Raw genomic sequence first — 12,454 nt, forward strand, 5'->3', positions numbered from 1 at the left:
TTTTATATGATTTTTGCTTCCCTTCCCATATATTTGTCTGTATATCATTTTGTATCTTAAAGTCCTCACATGAGTGAAGTCATATGATTTGTCTTTCTCCGACTAATTTCGCTTAGCATAATACCCTCTAGTTCCATCCATGTAGTTGCAAATGGCAAGATTTCATTCTTTTTGATTGCTGAGTAATACTCCATTGTATATATATATGCCACATCTTCTTTATCCATTCATCCATTGATGGACATTTGGGCTCTTTCCATACTTTGGCTATTGTTGATAGTGTTGCTATAAACATTGGGGTGCATGTGTCCTTTTGAAACAGCATACCTGTATCCCTTGGATAAACACCTAGTAGTGCAGTTGCTGGGTCGTAGGGTAGTTCTATTTTTAACTTTTTGAGGAGCCTCCAGACTGTTTTTCAGAGTGGCTGCACCAGTTTGCATTCCTACCAGCAGTGCAAAAGAGATCCTCTTTATCTGCACCCTCTCTAACATCTTTTGTTGCCTGAGTTGTTCATGTTAGCCATTCTGGCAGGTGTGAGGTGGTATCTCATTGTGGTTTTACTTTGTATTTCCCTGATGATGAGTGATGTTGAGCATTTTTTCATGTGTCGGTTGGTCATCTGGATGTTCTTTGGAGAAGTGTCTATTCATGTCTTTTGCCCATTTCTTCACTGAATTCTTTGTTTTTTGGGTGTTGAGTTTTATAAGTTGTTTATAGATTTTGGATACTAACCCTATATCTGATCTTTATGTCGTTTGCAAAAAATCTTCTCCCATTCTGTCAGTTGCCTTTTAGTTTTGCTGATTGTTTCATTCGCTGTGCAGAAGATTTTTACTTTGATGAGGCCCCAGTAGTTCGTTTTTGCTTTTGTTTCCCTTCCCTCTGGAGATGTGTTGAGTAAGAAGTTGCTGCAGACAAGACCAGAGAGGTTTTTGCCTGCTTTCTCCTTGAGGATTTTGATGGCTTCCTGTCTTACATTCAGGTCTTTCATCCATTTTGAGTTTATTTTTGCATATGGTGTAAGAAAGTTGTCCAGGTTCATTTTTCTGCATGTCGCTGTCAAGTTTTCCCATCACCACTTGCTGAAGAGACTGTCTTTATTCCATTGGATATTCTTTCCTGCTTTGTCAAAGATTAGTTGGCCATATGTTTGTGGGTCCATTTCTGGGTTCTCTGTTCTGTTCCATTGATCTGAGTGTCTGTTCTTGTGCCAGTACCATACTGTCTTGATGGTTACAGCTTTGTAGTATAGCTTGAAGTCCAAGATTGTGATGCCTTCTGCTTTGGTTTTCTCTTTCAAGATTGCTTTGGCTATTTAGGGTCTTTTCTGTTTCCATACAAATTCTAGGATTGTTTGTTCTAGCTCTGTGAAGAATGCTGATGTTATTTTAATAGGGATGCATTGAATATGTAGATTGCTTTGGGAATTATTTTTTTCCAATAAAGAATATTCATAGCAAATAGTTGACGCTTAATTTGGCTGTTTTATCCATTTTTCTATTTCTAGCCATATTTGGGATATTTAATTTAAATCATTGTTGCAGTGGAAATGTATGAAACTATCCCATGAAGAAGAATAGTATTTGTGCAGTTTTTATTATGTTGTGTTACTGATTATGACATATTTGGGATTTGAAGTTCTTTTTTTAATATGCAGATTTTGATTTTATTTCAACTCAGTTGATACTTAATGTGCCTTGTTATTGTGCTAAGTGCTTTCAGGGATATAAAGATGAATAAATCTCCCATGCAAAGGGTGTTTCTAATAGTCTGCTCAGTAGGGTTTGATACATATATTTTTTTATTAGTTTTTATATATCTTTAATATTTGGAGCATTTGTTATATCCTAAATAGAGGACTTTCTCAAGGCATTATTCTAAGTGGTAGTCATGTTAAAAACAGAAATAGATCTTTGAGGACCCTTATTTGAATGACATGTAATTTCTGTCTTTATAGTGAGAGATTCACATTTTCCAGTCTTTCATTATAGTGTGTTTATTTATGAAATAAATAATAGATTTGATGTTGTGATAAGTCATAGAACTGATCTCTGAAATTATCTCATCTTTGAACAGATAAGGAAATACAAAGGCGAAAGGATCTTAAGAATGAAGAGGTCTCAGTTTGAGAGTGCAAACCCAGTGATAAATAACAACTGTTAGTTGGCTTGAGTTTTTGTGAGGTAGTTGGGATTAAGGAGACCGAGTGTATTAAAGTCCTCCATGTAAATGGAGAAGCTCCTACTCGGCTACACCTTGTTTTTCCTCTGCAGGAATATGGATGGGCTTGGTTTTGCCATCTTTATTTTTCAAGAGAATCCAGAATTGTAAATAAATATATGTGTATATAAACAAATAAGTGAAAACTTCCAATTTTCATATTAATAATTGTACAGGGTTTTTTTGTTTGTTTTTGTTGTTGTTCTCAGTAGGCTCCATGCTGGGCCTAGTGAAGGGCTTGAACTCACAACCCTGAGATCAAGACCTGAGCTGAGAGCAAGAGTTGGACGTTTAACCCACTTAGTCATCCATGCACCCTAGTAAATTTTTTATACCAATACTGCATGACCAAACAATGGCAGATTTATAGAAGGGCAGAAAAAAATGAAGAAAAGAGAAGGGATTTGGGTGATTTGTGTGGCCCTGCTTTGCTTTTTTTACCCTAGGATGCATTTTAAACATATAGGATTAGTTCTTCAATAGAATTTGTTAAACCTGTTCCAACAGCAATTTGTTTTCTCCTGAAGCCCTCCCAACCACCTTTCTCACTAGATTTCTCCTAATTTGTATTTTTAGTAGAGATGAAGGGAAATTATGATGGGACAAATAGCACTAAAATATTTAATGTAATGTACTATCAAATTTTGAAATTGCTATGCTTAGATGAAAAAATACAGCAATAACCAAATATTGCTGAAATTATGCATATTCTAAAACCGTGGCTATTAGTAAAGATCTATGTATCATTATTACTTCATCCAATATCACTGTAAAATTAGATCTTGAGCAATTTTTAATTATGTTTTAGATTGTTAGAGACGGATAGTAAGTCTTTAAGATCTGTAAATGGGTCAAGAAGAAACAGTGGCTCCTCCCTTGTATCAAGTTCATCAGCCTCTAGCAACCTCAGCCACCTTGAAGAAGATTCTTGGATTCTTTGGGGAAGAATTGTTAATGAATGGGAAGATGTACGCAAAAAGAAGGAAAAGCAAGTTAAGGTATTCATATTCTTTGTTGAATTTCTTCCTCTTATCCCAAAGGGGCATTAAGGCATGGATTAATGGAAGATTAAAAAAAAAAACAACAACTGAGATTTGAGTACTTTCTAAGTGCTGTAATAAAGAGCCCTGTTTTATCTGTTTTCATTTATTTGTGTCCATTAGAAGTTTTGAATTGTAGATATCAGTTGTTACAGACGATTCCTAATTGTAGAAATATATAGCTGAAAATTATTTTAGAAATTCTCTCTTTTTATAGATTCATGAATGAAGTAGTAACATCCTAGGTCTTTGAATTATCACTATTTTACCTTTTTGGTAAAATCTTTAAAAGACAATGGTTATTACTGTGCTTTCATTCACAGCTCTGCAGATTTTCAGGTCCTTAATAGCTTTAGAGGTCACATTCTGGGAGAAATGTCAAGGGTTTATCCATGGCGTTGTAGCCCCCCTGACAAGAAAGGACACATCCAAGGGCCAAGTATTAGCCTTGGTTAAAAGGTTCCCTAGTATTTAAGAGTAGCTTTGTGAATTATAAATTTGATAAAGTGTTCCACTCCATTCCAATCCCCAACAAGTCTTCTTTGACTTTTAAGGTAGGAGACTTCAATAATTCAATATTAAAATTTTATTTTACTTTTAATTTTATTTTTAGGAGCTTGTTCGTAAAGGGATACCTCACCATTTTAGAGCAATAGTTTGGCAACTTTTATGCAGTGCACAAAGTATGCCAATTAAGGATCAGTATTCAGAACTCCTGAAAATGACCTCACCTTGTGAAAAATTGATCCGAAGGGACATTGCTAGAACTTATCCTGAACACAATTTCTTTAAGGAAAAAGACAGCCTTGGACAGGAGGTTTTATTTAATGTAATGAAGGTAAGTTCTGTTTATAATTTTTTAAAATGAATTCTCAGAAGGTTGAAATTAGACAGTAATCAGTTACTTTGGCAAAAATTTGACTTTAGCATGATTTCTGCTTTAATTTTGATGCCACATTACTGTCTAGTTTGGAGAACTTAGAAAATTCATCACATTGCTTGATATTGGGTAGAATCAAATAGTCTATAAATCACTATACCATAGAAAGATCCTTTATGAAAATGGATGATTTATCTTCTGTGAGTTTCACAATCTAGGACCAGTTTTTGGCTTACTATGGCCAGCACTGTAAGAACTCTGAGCTCTTCAGAGTGTGTGCTATTGTAATTTTTTCTTCAATATTGCCTTTTTTCTTGAAATAGTTCCTTTCCTTTTCAACTACCTCTGTAAAATATTAATTTCTTTTTGAACCATTTCAGTTCTCCCAGTGCTTTACCTTAACCTTACTGTTTTTATCTTTATCAGATAAATATTTTTTAAACTTTGTTACTTCACTGAGTGTAAGTTCCTTTATTTTCTTGTCCTTAGGAGCGTCGGTTTCTAACTGGGAAATTATCAAAAGAAAATTTTATGTAATAAATCATCTACTTTTTAAACCCTAATAGGATAACATGTATGACAAGCAAGCGGAAGCTTGTCAAAAAAATAAATGGTATTTACTCCATCATCTCACTATTTTTAGGTTTTTAGAGAAGAAAGATATAATACATCATGTTAAAGTATTTTGAACATTTTTTACTTTTTAGGCATATTCTTTAGTGGATCGTGAGGTTGGTTACTGTCAAGGAAGTGCTTTTATAGTTGGATTGTTGCTTATGCAGGTAAGTTAGGTTTCTAAGTTCCTTATTGAAGTTGAATTGGAGAATTAAAGAATCATTCTTGTTTTTATTAAGCATTTGATACTGGGTATTTTTCTTTAGGCATAATTTAAATAGGGATAGTTAATTTTCACTTTAAAATATTAAAAGTTTTGAAAATAACATATACAATAATGTCCTTCCAGTAATGAAATTTCAGCTTCTTGGTGTCTACATTTGAGCCATAATATTGTACTATAGCCTGTATCTACTTTTAAATCTTAACTTACATGTCAATATTTAATAAAGACTAATGTTTTCCCAACTAAGGAGGATATGATTAAAGTGTTGGTATGAAAATCTTATTTATGTCATACATCTTTGCAAATTCACACAGAAATTTTGGTTGTCACAGAGTTAAGTGCTTATTATGCCTATCTTGTTATAGGTTCTAAAATAGAGATGCTCATGGGATGTCTGGGTGCTTAGTCGGTTAAACGTCTGACTCTTGGTTTCGGCTCAGGTCATGATCTCATGGTTCATGAGTTCGAGCCCCACATCGGGCTCCGTGCTGACAGTGTGGAGCCTGCTTGGGATATTCTCTCTCTCTCTCTGCCCCCCCACCCCCAAAAGTAAATAAATAATTAAAAAAAAAATTAAACCAAATATAGATACTCAATTATTTTTACTGCCCCAGGGATATAACCTATATTTCTATTGACAGTGACTTACTTTAGAGTGGGTTTGGATAGGATGTTTTCAGAAGTCAGGGGCAGGATCACCAGTTTATATCTTAGAAGGGAAATGACAAATAGTGTTTTCACTTCCGTTGAATTTTTTTTCAAGTCCATTGTACTCTTATTCTCACACTAAAATGTAGTCTGAAGAGAAACCGTGGAGATAGCTTGATTTGAGTCATATATGTAAGCTGGTTTTTCCATCTCAGTGCTACATTGAGTTCTGTGAACTTGGGCTAGATCATTTAATCTGTCTCTGAGCCTTAATTAGGTAACACTGTGTACTTTCAGATTCATTGTGAGGGTTATATGAGATAATATATGTAAAAACCTACCGTGGTGTTTGGCATATAGTAGACATGCAATAAAAATTCAATGACTGGCCCAAGATGATTTTTCTTGGTAGATAAAAGCAGAGTAGGAATTTGAAACCATGTTGCTCCATGCTTTGCTTCAGTTTCCCAGCAGTTCTGCCTGAATTTTAAAGCTTTGTAACTCTCAGGAATATATACACACTACTTTTCTGAGTAGCAAAAACCTCATGTCACAGAAACTGATTTATAATAAGAGTGATATTTACTTTGTTTTATAATATATCATGCCAATTGTTGCATAACTGTCCATTTCTAGGTGATATTAGATTGTAAATAATGAAAACAAAACTAGTTTTGTTAATGTTGAGGTTTTGCACAATAGTGATTTTTTCTTAATTTGTAGTTGATTAATATTGGTAGGCTTTTTACTATTGAACTCAAGCATTCTAATTATAAATCGAGTGATTTTTTTTTCATAATTCTATTCCTTTTGCATTCATATTAGTTCCAGAATAACCTTTCAGTAGTCATTTCTGTTGAGTATTTAAAGGGCAGTTTTTTCTTGAGTTACGAATCTCTTAACAGTAGACCTAGGGCTATAGGAATCCCAAGGGGCCACCACATTTTCCTCCAAGACACTGTAGGCAGTGCTGGTAGTGATACTTTAATTTATTGATTAATTTATTTATCTTTTATTGTCAATGGCAGCTAATACATTACCATAACAATAATTTTCTAGCCCAGGGCCATAAGCTAGAAAGAGTGGTACAGCCAGATTCAAAGGCCCCTCTCTTTGTTTCTAAAACTTAATTCTCTTATACCCTATGCTATATTGCCTCCCACATGTTAGCTTGGCAACATAACTCAGTGTTTGAGGAAAATTTTGTAAAGTTAGCTTAATTAGTACATGTTGTTTTAAAATAGCTAAAAGTGCTGGATACGTTTTGTGTATGTCTTAATACTCCAACAAAATTAGGTAGATAGTGTCCCCATTAGACCTTTGCAAAAGGCATGGATTCTTATTGAGTCCATGTCACAGAAAAGGTATGTAGCAGTGCAATTGCTCCAAGATTTGTGTGCACAGATTTCTAATAGAAAGGAGTGGCTGTAAAACAACTAGGTGATTGTTCTTCATATTTATATTTTACTCAGTGTTACACTTTTTCATTTTGAAAGCATTGTTTTCAGTTTTTTTGAGGAGGACCCAGTGATTTTATTTTTTCCCCTTTGGTCTTTTATTTGATTACTTCAACTTACTTAAAAAATTGGCATTTCCCACATTAGTGCTTTTGTGGAGGAGAGAGGGAATGAAACCTGTAATATTTCAGAAGAGAAGAAATTCTTTTTATATTTATTTTATTTTTGAGAGAGAGACAGAGACAGAGCATGAGTGGGGGAGGGGCAAAGAGAGAGGGAGACACATAATCTGAAGCAGGCTCCAGGCTCTGAGCTGTCAGTGCAGAGCCTGATGCAGGGCTTCAACCCACAAATCGTGAGATCATGACCTGAGCTGAAGTTGGATGCTTAACTTCCTGAGCCAGCCAGGTGCCCTGAGCAGAAATCCTTATAAGACAAAAAATTTATTCATTGCCACTGTCAGTAGAATGAGGGGTGGTAGGGGTGGAATGGAAAGGGGAAGGTAGTGGTGGGAGAAGAGATGAGAAAAGTAGTAAGGGGTCATGTCATGTAGGACCTTGTAAGGATTTTGACTTTTACTGAGGATATGGAAAACCACTAGAGTATTTTGAGCAGTGGAGTGAAATGGTCTAATTCAAGCCTTGAAAAGAACACTCGGGCAGTTCCATGCTGTATAGGGAATAGATTGTTGGGAAGGAAGCCCGAGGAGGCAGCAGAGTGACCCATGAGGAGGCTTTTAGAGTTTTTCATGAAAGACAATGGACTACTCTTTTGATTGTGGTTTGGATTAGGTGTCTTTGGTCGAAAGTGGTTGGTTCTTGAAATAATCTTAATATAGAGCCAGCAGGAGTTACTGATAGATTGGATGTGGAGTAAAAGGAAAGGAGACAGTGATGACACATATGGATTTTGAGTGGAAGTTTGGGCAAGGAATGGCAGAGTAGGAAATTAGGAGTGGTTTAAGATGTCTATCAGACGTCCAAGTGGAAATGTAAGTGGGCAGTTGGAAATATGAGACCAGAATTGTGGTAAAGGTTCAGGCCAATGGAAAAGAGAGACAAGAGGCTATAAAATGGATGCAGATGCAGGTAGGATGATATTTATGATAGTGTGCGAATGGGAAAATTCTCTTTATATTGCTTCTAATTTTTAAAAAATTTAAGTACGAAATAAGGTCATTAGATTAGTTGAGTGGGAAGGAGGCCGTGAAAGCTTGAGGATAGAGAAGAAAGCTTGAAATGGTGGCCTCATAGATTGAGAGTGATTAAATTAGTGAAATAAAGCATACCAGAAACATTAAAGATCCACTGACATTAGTGGTTCTGAATTCAGAGTGAGATCAGCCAGCATGGTAAAGTCTTTTGTTTTTACCCAACCACTCTCCGTTGCCTAGATGTACTTCTAGAGTTTGATTTATCCAAGGGTAGAGTTTTGCAGTTGGAATTATTACTGAGAGAGACAGGCAAAAGTTATTGTGGATTTAAGTGACTGAATAAATATAACAGGGTATAGGCAGCAAAGAACACATGAGAGTTGGGAACAGAAAAAAGGTAGTGTGATATAAATGAGTGATAGGCTTGCAAGGTCATATAACTCTATTAATCTTCATTGCAACCCTGTGAAATAAGTGCTGTTATTTTACTCATTTGACCAATGTTGAAACTGAGCAACAGAGAAATTAAATAATTTGCTTAAGGTCATGTAGCTAAGTGGAATTTGAACCATAAGCGGTGTGGCTCTAGAACCTGAGTTAAGATCATTGGAAGAAAGGAAGGCTAAGCCAGAGAATTAATCCTCATGAAAATGAGTAAAGTTCAGGTGAGTGACCTAGAGCTTTGTAGATATTACAAAAAAGAAGAGTAATAGGTAATATCCACAGTATCTGTTTCAGAGAGAAGGGGGAGGTAATGCAATGGCAATGAGTCAGTGAGTTCCAGGAAGAGAAATAGACCTTTACTCCCTGGTTGCTTTCAGTACTATAGTAGAGAAAACAGCCCCCTTAGGGAAGCCAAGTTTCAGTTGGAGGAAGAAGGTGCAAGACCATTTAGTAAAGAGATTGAGAATCTAGGTAGCATATTTTGTTGATGGCAGGTTATGAGTTCCAGAAAGTGCTGTGGAAAAGGTTTAGGGAAGGCTGGACATGGGTTAAATTTGGGGAACAGTAGAACCACATGGGATGAGAATTCCAGGTTGTGTGGCTTCTTATGGTGATTAACATAAATCAGTGGGGCTATAGGGCTTGTGGAATTGATAAGGATGGTCTTCAAGGCAGAATTGTTGCTGTATGTGTTGGGAGGAAGGAAGGAAGTATAGGTTTTACTAAGAGTAACATTTGACTTCTGTCCAAGGCTGTGTTAAGGCCAGGAAAAAAAGTTATTAGAAACAGTTGTTAGTAAGAATGCCTAGAGATCCTTTGAGGTTGATTTTATTTTATTTACTATTTATTTTTATTAAAAAAAATTTTTTAATGTTTATTTTTGAGAGAGAGAGAGCGAGTGAGCAAGGGGGAGGGGAAGAGAGAGGGGGGAGACAGAGAATCTGAAGCAGGCTCCAGGCTCAGAGCTGTCAGTAGAGAGCCCAATGCGGAGCTTGAACTCAAAAACCATGAGATCATGACCTGAGCCGAGGTTGGATGCTTAACTGACTGAGCCACCCAGGCTCCCCAAGGTTTCTTTTAAAACACATTAGTATAATGTGAATAAATGAGCAGTAGAAAATTAGAAAATATTCTGAATATCTGTGTAGCTCTTTAAAGAGTTCTTATATTCGTATCTTATTTGATACAGCTTTTCTTGTGAGTTTCGGATAAAATATTTTTCTTGTGCGTTTCACATAAAATGTGAGATAGCTGTTAGTAAGAATAAAATATGAAACTGTTACCTTTAAACATTACTTACAGATTCTTTGAAAATATATTTTACAAGTTTTTTTTTTTTTTTTTTTAAACACTTACTGTATCATATAATTTCTGCTTAGGACCATTGAAAGTCTTCCCATCTCATGTAAGGTAAAAGTCCAAATCCTTACAGTGGTCTCTAAAACCTTCTGTAATTTGGTTCCGTGTATTTCTCTTCCATAAGCTAACCACCACTTGCAGAATTACTCCTAATTTAGTGGTCTATTTGCTGTTCCTTGAGCATGCCACTTGTGATTCTACTCTGAGGCCTTATACTCCTAGGATTGTTCTTTTCCTCAATTGCTCCCTTAGTTTTTTCAGTATTCTGCTCAAATGCTCCCTTTTCAAGGGACTTTGCCTGATATGCCTACATAAATAGCAGTGTATCTCCCCAGCATTTCCTGTGACCCTACTGTATTTTATTTCCATAGCACTCATCACCATCTGGCATATATATTAATTGATTTATTGCACATATTGTCTTTCTTCTTCAACTAAAAGGTTCAGGTTCCATGAGGGTAGAGTGTTTATTTTTTTCACTGGTATATATCCAGGAGAACAGAACTATCTGACTCTAAAGGAATATTGGTTGATAGAATTCATTAATTAGGCAAGTGAGGCAGTTAGTCTCAAAGGTTGTTAAATTTGTTTAACCTCTCATTATGAGAATGGGAGATTAGAATCTTTTGATACCTAGTCCAGTGTTCTTAACATTGTAACACATGGACATTCAAAAACATCTTTATACTTGGATGGGTTCTTAGTTTAAATAAGCATTTAGCTTTTTTGTGTATTACAGAACATTAACCTGTGTTGCTTTTCCCCCTTACATTGTAGATGCCAGAAGAAGAAGCTTTCTGTGTATTTGTTAAATTAATGCAAGATTATAGACTTCGTGAACTTTTTAAGCCAAGTATGGCAGAATTGGGCCTATGTATGTACCAGTTTGAATGCATGATACAGGTAAAATTGTAGTGTTAACGAAAAGGCATATTGCCTTTGTATTTTTGTCTTCTTGGTTTGAATGACAAGTAAATTCAATGTTAAAAGCATTTTAGCAATTGAAAAGTCAGTGTTTTAATCCCATGATTGTTGGTTGGTTAACACATCAGTTAGATGCTATCTGCTGGTAGAGCACAGTCTGGAACTTGACTGCAGTTTTCATATTCAGACTTGAAGCATTTATGCCAAATATATCACAACCACATTGCCTAAATGCATGAGTTTCCTTTTTATGCCCTATTGTATCCTATTATTGTTAAAGAGACTTTGCTCTCACAAGAGCTCATGACATGACACTGACATCAGTTCACTTCTTTTGAGGCTTGTCTGTTCTTTCAGTCCTCTCTCCTGCCTTTCCCTTTTTATCTCGCTTTTTTTTGCTAGCCTGTAATATTTTCTTAAAATAATGCTTTTATGTTGCTAGTTTAAGACTCAGAGTGTAGTGACTGTGTGAGGGTGTAGAGAAGGGGAGGAGAGGAATCAAAATCAAGTGAAAAATATTTTTGAAATATTTTACCCTTCTAGAGTTAATTTATATATGTTTTTTTAGTTTACTGTAATATTGTCCTGTAATATTATGGTGTAAGTATTCTCATTGACTTAAATTTCAGTTAGATAAGCAGAACTTAAGAATATAGGTTCAGGATTCAGCAGACATGAAAGCCCTTTTATGAGTCTGCTTTTCCCTGGCTGCCTTACCTGCAGGAGATATGCAAAGTGTTGGCACATTTTATTATTATTATTTTTTTTTTTTAATTTTTTTTTTTTCAACGCTTTTTATTTATTTTTTGGGACAGAGAGAGACAGAGCATGAACGGGGGAGGGGCAGAGAGAGAGGGAGACACAGAATCGGAAACAGGCTCCAGGCTCCGAGCCATCGGCCCAGGGCCTGACGCGGGGCTCGAACTCACGGGCCGTGAGATCGTGACCTGGCTGAAGTCGGACGCTTAACCGACTGCGCCACCCAGGCGCCCCAAAGTGTTGGCACATTTTAAAGAAAAAGATAAAATGGGAATTGAGATGAATCTTAAATAAATTTTTCTTTCTGAAATAATGTTTTTAACCAACCTTAATTTCTCTTGGTTTATTTTCAGTTAATGTGTCATTTATGTTTTGAATTACTAGAATTGAGGAAGCATCTGTATTTTGGGTGAAAAGGTAGGAAGGTAAGGATGGGTGATCAATGGTAGATAGCACCAGAAAGTATTTCAAGGTAGCATTTCTTTTCTTTAAAAATTTTTTTGGAATTACTACTGTTTTAGAAAAGTACAGAAAATATCAGACAGCTGTGTTCCTACCAACATGATTAAATAAATATTAAAGTTTTATTTATTTGTTTTAATTGTTATTTTTATTAGTAAATGTTCTAGATACAGCCTAAATTCTGCCTGCACATCCTTTTCCCCTTCTTCCTTTCCCAGATAGTAACCACTCTCCTGAATGTATCAATTTCTACATCTTAACTTT

At 35.6% G+C, this 12,454-nt stretch overlaps 1 protein-coding gene across 17 annotated transcripts in view; it reads left to right on the forward strand.

Moving 5' to 3' along the window:
- Positions 1-12,454, forward strand: part of EVI5 (ecotropic viral integration site 5) — a 234,951-nt gene that overhangs the window by 77,221 nt on the left and 145,276 nt on the right. For all 17 annotated transcript variants that reach the window (XM_058716565.1, XM_058716550.1, XM_058716551.1 and 14 more), the window contains 4 exons: positions 3,032-3,221; positions 3,877-4,101; positions 4,851-4,925; positions 10,823-10,948. In XM_058716565.1, coding sequence (XP_058572548.1) covers positions 3,949-4,101; positions 4,851-4,925; positions 10,823-10,948 — 354 coding nt within the window. In that variant the 5' untranslated portion in view covers positions 3,032-3,221; positions 3,877-3,948. The remainder of the gene's footprint in view (positions 1-3,031; positions 3,222-3,876; positions 4,102-4,850; positions 4,926-10,822; positions 10,949-12,454) is intronic.

Source organism: Neofelis nebulosa, chromosome 2, assembly GCF_028018385.1.
Source record: "Neofelis nebulosa isolate mNeoNeb1 chromosome 2, mNeoNeb1.pri, whole genome shotgun sequence".
Taxonomy (NCBI): domain Eukaryota; kingdom Metazoa; phylum Chordata; class Mammalia; order Carnivora; family Felidae; genus Neofelis; species Neofelis nebulosa.